Consider the following 19,677-nt stretch of genomic DNA (forward strand, 5'->3'; position numbering starts at 1 on the left):
CATAAAGTTTGTATAAAATATTATTTGATTAGCAAATACTTTAAATATTTCAAATCACTACATGGTGGGAAAACATGGAACTTCTCCGTTATTCTCATTTCAGCAATTAAAATGTATTCCGGAAAAAATTTGAGTGTATATTATAAAATAACAAAAAATTCATTACTATATAATAATTATTTCTAATATTGAAGATAATATAAAATAGTTAGACAAGAAACACCTGTCAATTGAAGAAGAAAATCCAACTTTATTTGTCATGAAGTGGAATAAAAATATGAATTTGAATATCAAACTTACAAGCATTAATTTTAAAGCAAACTTTTGAGCGGAGTTAGAGCAAACGTGAATAAATATAGCCTTTAAAAGAGAAAAATTGTCTTTTAATCTTATTACATGGTCTATTTCAAGTACCTAATTACCAGAAAAAAAAAAACAATGTACAATGCAATACATTTTTTATATTTCTATAGCTCCACATACGAATAAATGTATTATGTTAAAAAGGAGTAATAAGTGGACGAACCGAGTGTAAACACATTGGCAATAGACAAGAATTTTCACAGGCAACACATAAAAAAAAACGAATGGCGGGTGCACAGTGTAGTAGGTATCACATTTTGTACTGAACACAGTACACTGTATAACTATATATATAGATACAGCATTAAGTATTACCAAAAGGTAAGCAACGAATTAAATAATTTAAATGAAGAAATATATATTGAATAAGATATTCATTTTAAACAGTAAATTTTAAAATTATCGTTTTAAATTGTTCGAGTACTTGGTTTTCTTAAGAAATTCTTATAGCTGGAAGTGATTTCAACGATAAAAAATCTTTCAAATTCTTACTGTTATGTTTTTACTGCATAATCTGTTGTCCCTATATTGTAGAATTCGTTTTGATTATTTTTAGCCATGTTTAAAATCACAAAACATGCGAGAAAGGCAGGAATTACAATCTGTAATTTTTAGAGAACATTTTTTTCTCGACAATAAAAGCGTCTGTGAAATAACTCTTAAGAGAAAGTTGTTTTCAGCATTTAGAAACAATCCTAAATTGATGTTGGGCTATGCGTGCGTCACTTTTAAGAACTTTGTTCCCAACCGTTCTAGACCATACATGCAGCTTGAACAACAATGATTTTTAACTGATAGAAATTTTTTCTGGGTATCTTTTTTTTGTGTCCTAAAAATATCAGTTATTTCGAATTCATTTTCAAACACTACTCTACCTTATATTGAACTTGTATACTTTAAGGGTATAATATGAGACATGACTATCACCACTAAACACATTTAATCCATTATCATTTTTCGAGAATTCAAACATTTAGTTTCTTCTTTTAAGAACAAGCATAATGCTGAAACAGTATCATTTAGTTCGCTGGTAAAGAAAACTCAAATAGATATAAAATGAACACAGTGAAAATACCCTGAAGACATTATAAAACACAACATAAATTATCGATGCACTGAAGCAAATTTATAAGAAATTTTGTTAAAATCTGTAATATTATCTTTGGGTACATTAGAAAAATACAGTTTTATCTTACATTGTTGGATGTTGTCACAAAAGTCTATTTGCACAAAACATCTAAATCAAGGTAAAACTGTTTCTACTCCTTAAAATGTTCTCAAGTTCAGAGAGATTTCGCTACTTATTATTCAGTTGAACGTATCCACTTGGATAACAGAATGAAACACGAAAAACCACAATCGAAACAGTACGAATTTCGTGTAACGAGAAAGTTGATATTTTGAGACAAGTGTTTTGTTACCTCGTGATCTTACGCTTAGTATTCAAGAGCAATGTAAATGATTACAGAAAAGAGAATAATGTTCGTGCACGTGCTTATATGAATACGAAACATAGTTCTGTGACGTAAGAAGATCAACATCAAGTCGCTTACGTGCCGCAAAAATCTCACGCTAATTAAATGAAGTGCGTCCTTATGTAATTTGGATTTGCCATGGAATTACTGATGTTCTTAAGTGAAATTTTTTTAAAACGATCACAAATTTGAATATCTAGTAGAAATTGGTTAAATTCCTGAAAGAGAAACGACGGATTATTAAGGTTTACGATTCAAAATAAAGGATTAATTGAAATAAAAATTGAAAACACTAATATAGGAGTCTACATTTTCTTTTAATTTCTTGATTTTATGGATTTAAGAGCACAGTTTCTCGTTTTGCATAGTTTTTTTTAAATTTAGTATTATATTACATTTCGCCAAAAAGTAAGCCAAAATTATGGATAATTACAAGCAAGGAAACACTTAACGTGTTTAGTATATTTATATTATCACCTTTGGAAGATTCATTTTCTCCACATTCATTCGAATCCCGGTTATACCAAACATGCTCGCCCTTTTAGCCGTGGGGGCGTTATGTGGAGGTCAATCACACTATTTGTTGGTAAAATAAAGCCTAAGAGTTGGCGGTGGGTGGTGATGACTAGCTGCCTTCTGTCTAATCTTATACTGCAAAATTAGGGGCGGTTAGCGCAGATGACCCTCGTGTAGCTTTACGTGAAATTGAAAACAAACCAATCTACATTCCATAACTATCAGGGGAACTTAAAACATTATATTATTTCTCAAACATCGGTCTATGAGTTCTCAAAATATTCTGCATATCTCGTGCATTCGATACAGAGGCCTAAAATTAGCTTGAAGTATCTTAAAAAAAAAAAAACGCCAGTAAATTGATATGTCGAATTCTACACGGATTTTTCTCTATGTTAAAATACTTTTATTTGCGATCTTTCGGCCCTCTTACCTGCAGCCTTTATCCGGTAACAATGTACATCACAATATTCATTGTTGCCCGACGGAGGCTGTGTTAAGAGGGCCGAAAGTTCACAAATTAAAATATTTTAGCGCCGATAAAAGTTCGTATATAATTCTACAAGACCTTTTTTTATTGACGATATTCTGAATTAAAGTGCTTTCCGGTAGGTCAGGTAAGAAATATATAGGAATTCATGTACACACTTTTTCGAGCAAAGCTACACGAGGTCTATCTGCACTAGCCGTCTCTAATTTAGCAGTATAAGACTAGAGGGAAGGCAGCTAGTCATCACCACACACTGCCAACTTTTGGGCTACTGTTTTACCAAAGAATAATGGGATTGACCGTAACATTATAACGCACCTACGGCTGAAAGGGCGAGCATGTTTGGTGTGACAGGTATTCGAACTCGCGACCCTCGAATTAGGAGTTGAGTGTCTTAACCACTTGGCCATTACTTTATGGAACAGGTGGTATCTGAAATTTATATTGTCTCGCTACTCCTTTAAATAAGCCTAAGACAAACTGATGTATAAGTAATATAACTTCTGAGACTTCACAAGAATATGTGTTAACGAAAAACATAAATTTGTATTTTGTAGCAACTGTATAAACTTCTGTATAATCACTATAACTCTAAAAATATAATAATTTATAAGTCAGAAAAACAAAACACACGCAGATAGTTGTTGTTTTTGGGTACTGAAGCGTTCATTTTTAAAATTCACTTTCTTCCTAACAGGTAAGCAATATCATGATGGTAGTATTAGGTTACTGACTAAGAGAATATTTTATTTATATAGCTAACATAACTTTGTGAAACAGGTTTTTGGTTGTTTGTTGTTATTCACAAAGCTAAAAAAAACACCTAAAAATAAAATTGGCTAGCTGTGTTTTGTCCACTGGAGGTATCGGAACACGAATTTTAGCGTTGTAAGCCCTTAGACTTACCGTTGAGTAACCACATGAGAGAGGAGTGTAAAACAAGGTGTCGTGACAAGTACATAATTAGTTTAATGATAAAGAAACTCAATAAACACAGTCTTAATTTTACAAAATGAACACATGGATTCATTGTAATGATATTGTAACTAAAATTCATTTCTCAAGAAAAACCAAGGTCAACCGTGCTCGTGATATAATAGCATGTTAGTTTTATTTTTCTTCAACGTTGAGAAAAATTTAGAGTAGTCGTAACTAGATTATATCACGAAAGTAGCCATCATAATTATATTGTAGTACGTCAAATATACTATACCTGCTATATCCAGTGCCAATGAGGCTTTTCGTTTGTACCACACCTCTTTAGCTGTAGCCCTTTTTATCGACAATTTTTATACATATACATTTATATGAACATTAGAATAAGGCGGATATTTATCCTCTTCAAAATGACATTTTCATAAAGTGATCTAGAGTGATACGAGGAAGAGATGATGCCAACAAATATTTTTAGAAGCCAGCAAAAGCGGCAACTAAAATGAAAAGGATGCAAAATTGTTTCACGGAATCTTCATCACAACAAAATGATGCGTCAAAATAAAAGGAAGTACTTCTGTACCAAACATTGGATAATTACATTGGACTAGAGTTTAAAATCAATACTGCAACTCTTAGAAATACCAACATGAAATAAGATACACTATTTGCAGGCGATGCGTTACGAATGAGGAATTGACAAATGGGCAACTTGAGAAAGCACGTAATAAACACCAATGTCAACTTTGATACAGTCAGCTTCAACCACACCTCCGGTGATTTACATTATGAAACTAGTTCGAGGGATCTGATCAAACAAGTGAGCAATCGCAGTAGAGGACGACACCGATATTCCAACTTTTCTGCGCTTTCCATACACTTCCATCTTTCTCGGTGTTGCCTAAAAAGTATATCTGACCAAAGCACCTATAGGCAATTTCAATGTTTCACAGTGTCTTGAAAGAGTTAGTAAGTATAATTGCGTAGTTCCCACGCTGTATATCCGGAACGTGCAAACTCTACAACGAAATATTTCAAATAAAGTTTTAAATAAGTTTCGTATTATGTTCAAAACCATGAAGATCATAACAAGGATTTCTCTTTGCTCTAATATTATATAAAATCAATACACAAAGGCTGTAACGTTTTAAAGAAATATCAAGATCAGCCACGAACTCTAAAATGACATTCCCTTGTACTGACCTAGTTCGAAACTACAATTTCAACTATTTACATGGAGTCATAATAAACTTTTGATAAGTAATTTACGTGTTGTTACTTGGAAAACACAAACGTGTCGCTAATAGATTTTGTCAAAAATTGAATAAAGTCTATTTTACACTAGAAAATTTCTGTTAAGTGTCTGTAATTGAAACTTGGCGATGTTCTTTTAATTTTCTCTTGGATTAACTAAGGTCCAAGATTTTATACTAAATACTAATAGACCAATATCACAATGAAGATTTTGTTGTTGTGTTTATCTCTTTTTGGAAGTATAGTTACCAAACGAATGACGCTCTTCTGCAGAGGGCCTGTATCTCAATTCAGAATTATCTGACAAACGTTTTTTCAATTAAAACTTTATTGTCTTTCACTGTCAACATTTACTTGTTAGTTTTGTGTTTTTCAATGTCTTTCTTCTTCATACAAGTCATTTATTCCTTTTAGGCTAATAATGTTTTCGCGATTATCACAGTTCACTTCTTCATAAACATTTTGTCTTCTTTTCCCATTGATTGAGTTGAAATGTCTTTTATCTTCAAATTCAAATTGAGAAGTTATTTGTTCTTTTTCGAAACAGTTTTGAGAGACAATACTGTTGCCATCTGGGGCTGGAACGGGTTCAACTTCAACTGTATTTTGCGGCTTCAATAAGTCCAGACTGAAGTCTCCTGCTTGCCTAACACAAACGCCATTGATGATTTCCCCCTTGTCCGTGTTATCATCTTGAGCGTTTTCCTCGTCATCACTTTTTACATCACTGTCAGAAGAATATTTCAGTTCTGGATTCACCCACTGAGGCATGGCAGGTTTTCTCCTATTACTACTACTACAGCTTGCCACTGTTCGTTTCAGACAATACTGGTTCATATGGTGATCGTGAGGAGACAGTGGCATTTGTTGTTCTTCTAATGATTCGCGATCACTATTTTCTCGGTCATAAGAGGAACTGGAATACTCGTTTAAATCACTCACAAAGTGATTATCTGGACTTTCATTAACGGCTTCAAAAGGACCAAAATTGGAGCTGCTACCAGAGCTGCCTCCATTTAGTTGTCCAGATACGCTCGGGTCTAAGATCACTGAGTTTTCGTTTAGTGTAATGAGAGGAGAACAGTTTCTATACGTATTAGAAATCTTTGAAGCTTTCCCCTTCTCCTTCTGTACTTCAGCTAGTCGACAGTTTAATAAAACCCGAAACTGGAGAGGGTCAAAACCAGTGTTTGATTCGTTCAGTGAAGGCACAAGAATACTGTGCCCGTTTAGTTTCTGCTCATTTTGCTGTGTCGCTAACGATGTCTGTTGTTTCAGACGCATACGATAGTTATGAAACCAGTTCGTAACTGTTCGAATAGACAGGTTGAGCTCACTTGCTAAGAATTCGATGGTGGCAGTGCTTGGATAGGGATCCATGGAGAATGCCAAACGAAGTGCTTCTTTCTGCTCTTCAGAAAACAGAATTCGTGGTTTCTTAGCTGATGAATACGATGAGAATAGTGGAAGTTTGTCATTGAAGATGTGGTTCTCTTTGTGTGGGCTGCTAAGTTTTTGGATGTCATGGTGATTCCTTTTGCGTTTGTTGGCTGCAACAGGCAATACATTTATCATATACACCATACACTAACGTTACTTAGTAGAAATTATTGTGATATAGGTGACCTGATATGATTATGAATTTTACAGATTCCATTCGTAAACAAAACTTTCGGCATGGTAAGGAACTAAATAATTTATTTAAAAAAAATGCACTCACAGTGAAACACCCAAAACAAAACAATTATTACAATAACGAAACGACAGTTTTTATGTTCCCGATTTATCAAATTAGATTCTCATATCTGACAACAGCTAATATATGTGATTCTAACAGCTATGTGCAAGAAAATCGCTTTGTATTACATTACAGCAAATGAGTGTGTCATGTAATTCCGAAAAATGTTAATAAATTTTTCTACTCATAACAACCTAAATTCTAACTAGTTTGTGGTCGACCGTAAGCCAAGAGGTTTTATATCCGGGTGGTTAGTCCAATCGGCAACCATATAGGACGAGCATGTTTGGTGATGGAGATTCGAACTCCCGACACTCAGATTGCCAGTCGAGTATCCTAACCACCAGGCCATGCTATCAGCCTAAATCACAATTTGCCGAGTGGATAACGTACAAGCCTTTCTATCAAATAGACCCAGGATGGAATTTAGACTATAACCAACACAGAAATAACCCTTATGAGGGCTTCATTGAAAACGACAGTAAATTATGAGACGAAATATAGAATAAAAATTAGCATCTAGGTAGTTATATATGCGTATGTGTGTCAAATAATACGTAGTAAAATGTTTACATGTAACTTTATAACATTAACTTTAACGTAAGTATTTACATATATATGTACAGCATTGTTAACATTCTGTTATATGAACATGATAATAGTTTGTTATTTTTTTACACAGACTTCAGTATTAGAAAAACAACAACAAAATGAGTGCCAATCCTCATTTCATTTGGCGGTATTCTGATATTCTTATACAGGGTGCTTTAAGATCTTAGGTTGGGTGTCATGTTTTTTCCTTATTAACTTTGTAAGTGAAAAAATATATGATACAACAGTACTGGAGAATTCGCTAAATTGAGAACCAAGAACATGTGCCAATTTTTTTTATTTATATGTTATATGTATTCTTACCTTCCCTTCTATCGTTCTTCAGTGCCTGAAGCTTATCAACACTATTGGGATCGTTCAACCACATCTGCATGCGGAGGAAAGGTTCACGACCTTTGATACTGAGCATGTGCCAAGGCTTTGGCTTGGAGAGCAGTTCACTAACTGATCCTTGTGAGAGACCTAAAACAGCTTCACCAAAAATCTAAAACACAAAATATTATGTGATTTACTCCTCATATGGGACCCTTTTAGTTGCAATAAAATCATGGTTGTGAGAAATAATGTTAAAATAAAACAGTTGATATATCGCAAAATAACATAACTGATATCTCAAGTATTTTCAGAAGGCAGGTGTTACCTATTTAGGGGAGAGCTTAGGTTAGTTATATCACAAATATATATTCGATTAGAGTATTTTCCGAGTAGATACAAACCTTTTGTCCTATGTTGTGGGCCGAGAGAATTTCTTTCACTTTAGACGTTATGGATTGTGTATCCAGATCTGTTGTCAGAGCTGCCATTTCATACACTGATGGATGTATATAGGGACGGGAATTTTGTACATAGTGTCTAGAGATAATACTAGGTGTTGTGGTGACGCACTGTGATAGATTAGGACTAAAATCAGGCAAAGATGTTTCTACAGTCTCTGGAGGAGTCTGACATAGCTTTACTGGGACAGAAGTTCTAGAAAGTGGAATGAAGTTATTTTCCTGTGGTAGATGCTCAGAAACACGTGAATCTGAAGTTTGATATAATATCTTGTTGGACCCTAGAAGTAAGAAATAAATAACACATCCATACAACATAAATATTATGTTAACTTGCAATCTAATCTGTTTAGACACTATGTACTGTAAAATTAATATAAGTTTTCAAAAGAACACAACATTTGTTAACTGTAACAGCATAATGAAGTTCCTTTCTCAAATAATAGTTTTTAAAGTATGTTCTGATAAAAAAATCACACTAGCTTGAGAAAGCTTAGCAATACACAAATTAACATATACCTCAGACAAAGTAAAGCCATAAAACTGGTCTTTCAACACAATAAAAGACGTGCAAAGATATTCTGATGAACAATTGACTAAAGAAAATTCAACCTGCAAAAGATTAACCTGGAATAGTCTTGTTTCCAAGGTACATATCTGTGTGCATTAACTTCTCTGGAGGAATTCTGTATTGAGAGGCAACAAGTTTGTGGATACAATTTTCATCTTCCAAAAACATCTTCATTCGAATGAAAGGTTCTCTACCTTTCTGGGTAAGCATGTACCACGGCTTTGGCCTGGCTAACAGGTCAGAAACAGAACCTTGTGACAGTCCTAATACTTTCTCTCCAAACAGACGCTGGCTGATAGAAAATTGGCTAAGTAGTTCCTTAACCTGATTTTAACATAAACAAATAATTAATATGTGCAGTTTAATAATTTAGATGTGAATGGTAACGCACAAACAATATTGAAAATATCTTTATTAGAAAATACAATTTTAACAATTTTTTCACTACATGGTAATTATCTTAATTTTAGTATTTATGAATTTGGCAGACAAAAATCTTTGTTAAAAGCAAACTACTTCTGCAATTTAAATGATATAATTAATTGAATTACTACTTCATCACACACGCAATGCTAAGTAAGTCATCTGTATGCATATTCAACATTAATTCGAAGAGATAGATGTCTACAGTTATCATCACTCTTAAGAACAGCTGAAGACATAACCAAAGACTTTTTTTTAGTATATTTCATCTCCCAACATCATATATTGTTATAATTAGCACCAAAAAGTAAAAATCGATAATCAGAGGGCTTCTTCATAATACATCGGTAAATAACAACTACGCGTACCAAATAATTTATGATTAGGTGCTGGAAACAACCAGCTGTATTGTGATTGGATATCAAGTTTTCTTATCCTAGAAAATGGTTATGAAAGGGTTATATTTGCTTACATTTTTTACAATGTCCTCTGTATTCATATTATTATACTGATCAAATTGGTGTTGAGTAATAGATGGCAGCATGGCCCTGACTGGACGTTGTAGATAATTAGAAGAAGTTTGTATGGCTGATTGAGCCAGTAGGGAGTTGGTAATTGACTGCATCCTTTGGAGAGGAGAAGCAATGGAGCTGGAATTACTATGCAGTCCAGATGCTTCAGCTGTGGTAACTGGAGGGGCAGATGGAGATGATAAAGTGTTTGATCCTTGATGACTAGGTAATGTTTTTTTGTGTGTTAACTCAGCTTTGGATCTTACATAAGAAAAAGCACTTCCATGATAATGGGATTCTTCTAATTCTGTAGATGAACTAACATTAATTTTGCTTGACCAATTTGTAGATTGAACTGATGCATCAATAGCTACATCACAGTGAGATTGGGGATTGCTCGGATTAACAGACTGTAAAAAAATAGGAAATGTGGGATACTGTACGGATTCATTAATAACACTTGGTGGTGCACCTAACTTAACAAGATTCATTATGGAATGAGGGATAATCTGTGACAGCCGGGATAACTCCTGATAGTAGATGCTTAAAGCTTGATGAATTTCATCTTGAGTCCGTTCAAAATTATCTCTTGGAACAGAGAGATGATCTTCCATCTTTTGACGTATTAATTTTGCCAAATCTTTTTGATAGACTTGTGTCATCATCTCCTGTGAAATACTATTACTGTCTTGTCTTTGAGGCTGTATGGGACTATGAATGTGTGGATAATCTTTGTATGAAATACTATTATGAAATAACCATTGTTTGTTCCCTTCTCTATCTAATCCCACCTTCCTATCTTCTCGACATTCCTCTCTTTGTCTTTGCAATGCTCCACTTGATGTCCTTCTTTCAGAATAGTTTCTTTGGTTTTCATTGTAAACTACTAGCTCCTCTTCATTTTTTGAAGACATCAACATGGCCTTCTGAGCCTCATTCAGAATTTGGGTTATCCGTTCCTTAGCAGAAGGGTCGTCTGCTTTGCAGAATGGAGAATCATAATCTTTGCCTAGAAAATAAATGGAATGTTTAATTAATCTCTTTTTTAAAAATTTACAATTGAAGTAATTCAAATATAAGTAATTTAAAAATTGAAACTAAGGAAAAACATATTTTTAACAATATTTACTGTATTTTCTTTTCGCAATCCATAGAATAAAGTCCAACTTTTGAAAAAAATTTGAATTTTAGCATCAATTAAAATTCTGATAATAATGATTCAAAATATTCTTTGATAATATAAGTTAGCTAACTATAAATTTTGACTACTTCTGTATAGACAAGTTTACATAATACCACAAATTAGAAGAAACTACTGAAGGAATGCTGACTTTCCAGTACGAAAAAACACATAATGTATATTACCATTCAAACATTTGCTTACTTTTAAGATAATTTTAAAGTAAAATACATCATGAAGCATAAATAAAAACAATTAATATATTTTGTTTGAATAGAAAACATATAAACTTTCTCTGTTGAATATCTAATAAGAAACCATTTTCAGGAGCAATTAAAACGTAAACCATAAATGTATAATATAATAATGGCCATTTTATAAGGTAGTCATTCTTAGGAAGCTAGGTATAAGGTAATAAGCTGAAGTTGAAAAAGTGTGAGAATGGCTGACTTTGGTTAGTCTCCAACGAATTAGTGGATCATAGCGCTCGTATGTTATAAGAAAATTATTGGAGTGAGGGGGTACAGCGTCCACCTTTCTAAGGTCAGCAGATATGGAAACTATAGAACCCTTCCAATTATGAAATATTATAATCTGATCTACAAGAAACAAGTCCAATGTTAGAAAGAAACGGGCCAATTCGACGTCTGTTTGAGGAAGGAATATAAACTAGAGGGTTTCAATGAAAAAAACAACAAAAGATAGTTGATTGGAAGATATGAGGGAGCTTAAATATCAACTGGATAAAACAGTGAAGTCGGAAATGAAAGTAAGTTTCCTTGGTTGCTCCTATTCTACCTATTTTCATTGTAACAGTGGTTTAGTTTCTTACAGACTATAACTTGTGTGTTTCTTTGTTTGAGAGATGAGAATTAATGTTGACATTGATGGTAATGAGGAATCACTTTCAAATATTCAGTTGGCAAAAAAATTTAGAGAAGTGAGTATACATGTAGTAGCAACTGAAGAGAAATAGAGATAAGAGATAGAAAATTTTGATTAAAGCAGAGGTCACAATAAACAATTTTTCTTCTCTTTAACTTAGTAAAAATATAGGAACTGTGAGTGTATTCAAGAAAGTTGTCATTGGAGCGATTTAGAAGTTGATAAGATAGAGTTTGAAAAGAAATGCTTGAGATATGACAAAAGAAGTTTAGAATACGAGTTAGAAGACAGGCATAAGCAGAGAGAATTCGAGTTGATGATGAGTGAAAGTTAGGGTAATTCTGATGATCAGAGCTCAATGAGAACTATAAGAATAACCTTTTTAGAGAGGGATTTTGTGATCAATAAGAAAAGAAATTGCATGCTTTCGTCAAAATGTTTTATCTGTAACCAAGTTGAACATATAGTTGAATTCTGTAGGCAGAATAGAAATATTGAAGAATGAAGAGAGAATGCAACGTGTTGTATTGAAGACAAAGAAAAAGTCCCAAATATATATACATAAAAGACCCTGAACTTTTTCAATATGGTGTTGATGTATATAAACAAAGACAATGTTGTGATATATGTAAAGATAGTGAAATTATCAATGTTTCACGAAAGACTGAATGATGAAACAGTTTAATAAAGAATGTGATGATTCCCTGGAATTTCGGATCCTGGAATGACATCGAGATTAGAAAGAAAAACAACCGAGACTGGATACAACCAACGCTGTCGGATGTATTCATGAAAAAAGGAAGACGTGTTACGAAGTTAGGTGTAAAGTAACACTGGTTGAAGTTGAGAGTGCATGAAAAAGTGGTTGGCCTTCGGTCAGTCTCTGATGAATTAGGGGTCAATAGTACTTATTCTAAGTCATTATTGGCCAGCCTTTGGTAAGTTCAGCCGGTATGGAGACTACAAGGCTTGCTATGGTTATAAAGGCTGAAGGGTAGGTAGTTAGTCATCACTACCCAACACCAACTCTTGGGCTACTCTTTTACCAACGAATAGTGGGATTGACCGTAACGTTATAGTGAACCCACAGTTGAAAGGACGAGCATGTTTGGTGTGACGGTGATACGAACTCGAGACCCTCAGATTAGGAGTTGAGCGCCCTCACCACCTGGCCATGCCGGGCCTCGTAAGTGAAGTGGGTTTCACAATGTTTGTTAGGAGAAAATTTTGAAGCACTAAATGTTAAACAAATAGATAAGTAAACAATAAATAGTTAGAAAATTTAATCATTTGTAATTTCTATGAAATATAATTTCTCAAAACCTTTAAATTGTTTATTTTGAAAAATAAATACTTTCGACTTACCTTTTCTTGGCACTAATGCCTTTAACATATAAATACAACTGTCATCGGTTGCCCAAGCATGCATCTTTCGATAAGAATCTTTTCCCTTTTCTGTCAGTTTGTCCCATGGTTTAGGTTTTGAAAGAAGTTCGCTAACTGTTCCTTGAGATAAGCCGAGGATGAACTTGGCAAACAAGCGCTGTCCAATATTGTGAATACTCAGTAACTCTCGAACACAGCGAGAAATGCTAAGCGTATTTAATGCGTCATTTGCATATTTGTCCACACCATTTCGGAGGTACTCCTGGAGTTTCTGTACAGTAGCATTACCACAGTAGGGCAATTTGTGAGTGGAGGAATTGTTAAGAAAGCTAGATTTTGAACAGATCACAGTGTGAAGAGGAGTGGAAACAGCTGAGCAAGTGGAAGTTTCTAATGATTTAGATGCACTGTGAGTGTATATATGTTCCTCTTTTTTAAGAATTTTAGCATAGGAGGACACAATTTCTTCTCCAAGATGTGAAGTAAATATTTGAATATCTTGTACGCGTGGTGCTAATAAATTCTCTGCTAAGTTTTGGAGATTACCTTTAAGAAATAAAAGAGAATTACAAACTTAAAAGTTAATACTACTGAAGTATTTTATATATCATTTTTATAGGCTTAACATTTTTAATTTCTGTTCGTGTTAAACGGGCACATAATGAAGTTAGTTAGACTCTTACAACACAGAAATCGGAAAACAACTGTCTTTTATACCTAATTGATTTACTTAATTTAAGACTCAATTCCTATATTTATATTTTAGATTAAAACTTTATATGGTTTATACGGAGTAAATTTTTTTTTAATTTTTACATGATACATTTTTCGAGTATATAACGTAACTTGAAGCATTTAACCTTTTTACATTAAAAAATCAACATAAGTCTATAAACGTACTATAAAATTAAAATAAAAAAACGCATGACTTTTTTTTACATCCTTCAGTTATTCTGTCTAAATACACATGCATGCATATTTAAATACGTCATTTATTGTGTAAAGACAGAGCATTGTTTGTTTTGGAATTTCGCACAAAGCTACTCGAAGGCTATCTGTGCTAGCCGTCCCTAATTTAGCAGTGTAAGACTAGAGTGAAGGCAGCTAGTGATCACCACCCACCGCCAACTCTTGGGCTATTCTTTTACCAACGAATAGTGAGATTGACCGTCACATTATACACCCCCACGGCTGGGAGGGCGAGCATGTTTAGCGCGACGCGGGCGCGAACCCGCGACCCTCGGATTACGAGCCGCACGCCTTACGCGCTTGGCCATGCCAGGCCTAAGACAGAGCATACTGATTGGTTACGTTTTCGGTTTCCTCTACAAACATTAAAAAAACTTTCATTTATTTGCGTGTGAGAAATAGGCCAACCCTAATTGAGCAGTCTAAGACTAGAGAGAAGGAAGCTAGTCATCACCATCCACCGCCAACTCTTGGGCTACTCTTTTACCAATTAATAGTGGAATTGACTGTAACATCTTAATGAACGGCCATGTTTGATGTGATTTATGTAAGGGATATTCGAACACGCGACACTGAGGTTGCGAGGCGAGCGCCCTAACTACCTAGCTATGCCATGCACTAATATAGTTATGAGGTCGTTATATCATGGTTAGTTTGCGAAATGGTGTGTAAGAGCAGTGCTCTTTCTGACTTTATAACGATCATTACGGCAGAGGTATATTTAGCTTAAACATGAATTTAAATCCGTTTCTATGACTGTCCGTTTAAAGACATCGTCAGATTCAACGGATTACGTCTGTCAACAGTGGTACTTATAAGGAAAAAAAACTGAAGTCACCTTTTGCTGGAAAAAGAACAAAGAAAAAATATAGAGGAATTGGGTTGTATAAGGCCAGAAACATAGAACTGTGTCTTAGTTAACTGATCTCTTATCTGAGTTCTCTTATTTTCACCTATACCAAGGGAAACATATTACAGCAATTTACTTAATTTACTTGGCAACCAGCAACCATTCTAAAAGCTGCTTTTCTTAGATGAAAAGAAATGCATGGCTTTAGTCTGGGGAAATGTTCTCATAGTAGGAGGTGGGACTTTTGATGTTTTTAGAAAGACAAAAAAACCCATCCAGGAATATTGAATGCCTATCTTGCCTGGTCCGCAAAGCTGCATCTCAGTTTTGACGAACAAGGTTCCTGCAGAACAATGATGTGACATTAACTCGATTGTATAATTTGGAACTGGTCCAACGAGCTCGAATGTGGCTTTACACTTATTTCTTGGCCAATATGATGAATATAAATCTGTTTTACTGAGGAAGCTTGAGAAAAACATTAACGTAATAATGCTATTGTAATCATCTGTCGTTGTAATGGAACCAATTATACACTATACTTACTACCCAGTTAACTGACTAAAATCGAAAGAAAAAGATAAAAGGCACCGCCTAATATCTTGTGGAACCTTTAACACGCCGAGTGCAGACTACTTATCGTGGCAAAATGCGGGAAGCTCTAATAATTGGCCAGCTGGTTTAAGCAGATCAACACTAAAATAACCTTTGGGTTAAACCGATGTTTTTAAACTTACCTGTAGAATTAATGTGAGGAGATTTATCTGTTGGTGACTTCTGATCTTTTTCCACGAACGAGATATCTGTTGACTTGAACAACTTGTACTCTCTCTTATCATTGTTTTCATCTGCTGGACTAGTACCGTTATGAAGTTCAGTTGACTTTAGGATGCTGTCAGTATCAGAACAATAAGAAACATAAGGCATGACTTTAATGATACACTTATTTGAACATTAATATTATATTTACAGAAAGCATTCGTGGAAGTGACGTGATTAAAAAAAAAGGCTATTCTGTAAATTCAAGCTTCAACTGGAAGCGAGATAGACAATTTTTATGTACAGAAAACAACGTAATACGTCATTTGATAGATTAAAACTTTGGCTTTCTATTGATTATAATAATACATCATGAAGTGTGAAAGGAAATTATTGCCAGTTTCTAAATAAAAGAGGATGTGATAGAGCAGCTTGAAATTTTCCTATCCAATGCTGATTTAAACATGTCTTATACAGAGGATAAAAGAAGACATGTTAATGGCACATAAGATTTAAACAAAAAAGCCTTATATTCAACGCTCACTAACAATCAAAATTTATTGGGTGTATTTCTTAGCCTTAAAGCAATGTCACTCTAAGCTCGTTTTATAGTCTCCCAACTTCGGGCACTAGATTAATTATTCTGTCTCTAAAACTACTAATAATGAAAACTATCTTTTGTTACTAAATTAACTTATAAAAACAGTTTTCTTTGTTTGAAGTTACATAATGGACTATCTGTGCTTTGATCATCATTAGTATCAACCCCATTTCTAGCATTTTAAGTTCGTAGATATACCACTGTGCCACTAGGGAGGCCCGGCATGGCCAAGCGTGTTAAGGCATGCGACTCGTAATCTGAGGGTCGCGGATTCGCATCCCCGTCGCGCCAAACATGCTCGCCCTTTCAGTCGTGGTGGGCGTTATAATGTTACGATCAATCCCACTATTCGTTGGTAAAAGAGTAGCCCAAGAGTTGGCGGTGGGTGGTGATGACTAGCTGCCTTCTTACACTGCTAAATTAGGGGCGGCTAGCACAGACAGCCCTTGAGTAGCTTTATGCGAAATTCAAAACAAACAAACAAACAACTAGGGAAAAAAATAACAATTAGTGACCATGTTTGAAAAGACTTGGTATGGAACATCAAACTAAAATTTATAATAGAATAAAAATATTACATTTTTTATAAAATCTGATACGTTAATTTGAAGTTCCATATCAAGCCTTTTTTAAACGTAATTAATAATTAAAATATTTCATGATGATTTACCTTATTTCCTTCTTTATCTCTTCATAGTCCCGTTGTTTAGTAAGCTTGTCCTCCAAAAATTGGATGGCTTTGGTCTTACCTGCTAGCATTTCTTCCAGTTGAGCAATCTAGAATATTCAATATAATTGTAATTGGAGATTAAAGAAATGTTTTCAGCATTACTTAATCATGTAAACTGAAGTTCGACTGAGACAACTAAACAATTAAAAGTTAGCATATATTATTATCAGAGCATGGAAGAACAACAATATTCGTAACGTCTAAGATAAAAAGTGTGTAGTGTTCCTATTGGAGATTTAAATACGTAGGTTGCATCTACTTCCGATGTTAATATGCAAAATGTATTTGCTATGTTCGTCGATTGAGTATTTGCTTTCATAAAAGTAATTTATCTCACAAATAAGGTTTTTAATTATTACATATAGTGAACACAGTAGCCACAGGCTTCTTTGGAAATTAATAAACAATTACTTGTCAACTTGAAACATAAATACTAATGATGAGATAACAAGAACTTATAAGTATAGACTTCACTTTTGAGGTTATATCAGCCTGATATTTCATCATTTTTTAAATAAGATATATCATTCTTAAAATAAATGCTCAAATAAGTACTTACGGAATTAACTATTATAATTTAAACAACAAAAACTTTTACGAAACTAGAATAATAATTCTTCAGAATAACATGTTATAGTAAACGATGTCAGAAATTACCAACAAACATCCATAATTCTAAATCATCTTAAACGTTTACACAAGTTCCATCTTATATTTATGGACAAAAATAAAACATTAAAATACTTGCTTGATAGGCACTTGTTTCTTTCAACTTGTTAATAGTAGACTTTAGTTTCTTGATATCTTCTACAAGTTGTGAAATCTACAACAAATACACGTTTTAATAATAAGAATAAGCAAGTGATACGTTCACAAAAATCTTAGTTACGTAAATAAATCATTTGAATCACTTCGCTGCGTATTCAAATCGACATGCTGTATTTTTATTTGTTAATAATGTGTTAATGCTTAAATATTAGCTCAGTTCGATTTCACACTTACCTAAAAAAGGTTACCTAATCTAAGTTACTTAATTTAGAATAGTAAAAGCACAGTACACAATAACATAATATATTAGTTTTTATAAACGTAAAATATAAATTACAACATTAGATATAACATAAACATGTGTTTGTGCTTATAGGAACTCACTTCTTTGAACCGTATCTTCTCCGACTTATTATTGAATCCAAGGTATTTTTTTATGGTCAATTCGGATATCTTCACATTTATTTAACATTAACATATATACCAGAAGAAGTTAAAACTCAAAACTAATAGACGTAGTTAGAAATGCCGTGAAAGAGATAATTTTTAGCCGTTTTTATTCAACTTGTTTTAAAATTTACAATATCTATTTTGACACAAGATAATAAAGTTATTTTTTGTAGTGTTTTACTAAATCCTCGTGAGAGGGAGTAACTAGTTTCACCTCTTTGTCTTTAGCGGCAAGATTAAGTTCCAAGGGCGAGTTATCCCTTTTGTTCATCTTGGATTCCTGGCTAGTTGTACATGCAAACTGCAGTGACTTTTTAGCTGCCTGGAGATGTTTCTTAAGAGCTGTCGCCTCTATTTCTGCCAAAGATGCTCTCTAATAAACGATTAAAGAGACTTTAAGTCTGTCATTATGTCTATACACGAATCTACTCTTCAACCAATATCTTATGCACTCAAGAACGGATTTATCCTAGCAACCCGAAATATTATTTATATTGCTAATGCAAAAATAACTAGTGGGTAGTTTAATAGCACGCAACACTCATCTTATACAACCAGTCATGACATTCTGTAGTGAGTTGATTACAAACTCATGCATAATGTCATAAAAAGGATTAACAATGAACGAATGTAATTCAGTCAAGGTGTGGTTTAGAAGATATAAATCATAATTAGCTATGAATTATAACCCGATGTTAAAATTCATTGGTTAGTTACTGTTCGACATTTAATGCTTCTATCGACTTTGCTTTTAATTAATCAAATCGTTGTTAAAGATTAGATTAAAAATTATCCTAGCAAAGCAGCATATTAATGAGTAACTAGCCAGGGATAGCACTCCACTAAGCCAGTAAAACTGTCTTGATAGGCCTTAAATGCTGAAATTTTAATATAGAAAGTGTCGCCGCCGATATTAAAAATAGTTGAAAATTCTAAATTAAACTCCCTTTGGAAACGAAATAAAGTTTACTGATTAGTGTTGAAAATGATGTGCTTAATTTGCCGATCTAATTTAAAATCCTCCAGACTGACAACACAGTGCTTTAAAGCAGTTTAAAATTTTGCCCTGTTGTAAGCAAAATAAAGATCGCATTGAAAAAAAAAAAGACAGACTTCTTTTCCTCTGCGTTTGAATGAAGTGACGTAACAAACACACCATATCAGAAGTTCTCAAACTGCGAAATATTTAATGTACAAGAAATTAAATTTCAACCTATTCTCTTGTGGCACACTACGTATCTCTAAACTACCAGTTGTTTCTCCTCATTAATAAACCACGCTCCCGCTCACTCAGTACTTGTCAAAATGACAAGATAATTAATATTCTAATTGGTTTTCTGTTACGGGAGTATATTAAACGAATTGATTGGAGACCTAACTGAAATTGTTGTGTGCCTTCTTGTGTAGAAAACAATAAAAGCACGTGCTAAATCAACAGC

General features: G+C 33.7%; 1 protein-coding gene across 20 annotated transcripts in view; it reads right to left on the reverse strand.

Annotated features, from left to right (window-relative positions):
* Positions 1-234: 234 nt before the first annotated feature.
* Positions 235-19,677, reverse strand: part of LOC143236810 (homeobox protein cut-like) — a 159,964-nt gene continuing 140,521 nt past the window's right edge. For 19 of the 20 annotated variants that reach the window (XM_076475393.1, XM_076475388.1, XM_076475395.1 and 16 more), the window contains 10 exons: positions 18,453-18,611; positions 17,769-17,843; positions 16,961-17,067; positions 15,668-15,822; positions 13,091-13,657; positions 9,621-10,669; positions 8,782-9,049; positions 8,098-8,435; positions 7,685-7,865; positions 235-6,581 (listed from right to left, as the gene is read on the reverse strand). In XM_076475393.1, coding sequence (XP_076331508.1) covers positions 5,404-6,581; positions 7,685-7,865; positions 8,098-8,435; positions 8,782-9,049; positions 9,621-10,669; positions 13,091-13,657; positions 15,668-15,822; positions 16,961-17,067; positions 17,769-17,843; positions 18,453-18,611 — 4,077 coding nt within the window. In that variant the 3' untranslated portion in view covers positions 235-5,403. Of the gene's footprint in view, positions 6,582-7,684; positions 7,866-8,097; positions 8,436-8,781; positions 9,050-9,620; positions 10,670-13,090; positions 13,658-15,667; positions 15,823-16,960; positions 17,068-17,768; positions 17,844-18,452; positions 18,632-19,677 lie in introns of all 20 variants that reach the window. The other variant, XM_076475406.1, reaches the window with a different exon arrangement.

Source organism: Tachypleus tridentatus, chromosome 13 (genome assembly GCF_004210375.1).
Source record: "Tachypleus tridentatus isolate NWPU-2018 chromosome 13, ASM421037v1, whole genome shotgun sequence".
Taxonomy (NCBI): domain Eukaryota; kingdom Metazoa; phylum Arthropoda; class Merostomata; order Xiphosura; family Limulidae; genus Tachypleus; species Tachypleus tridentatus.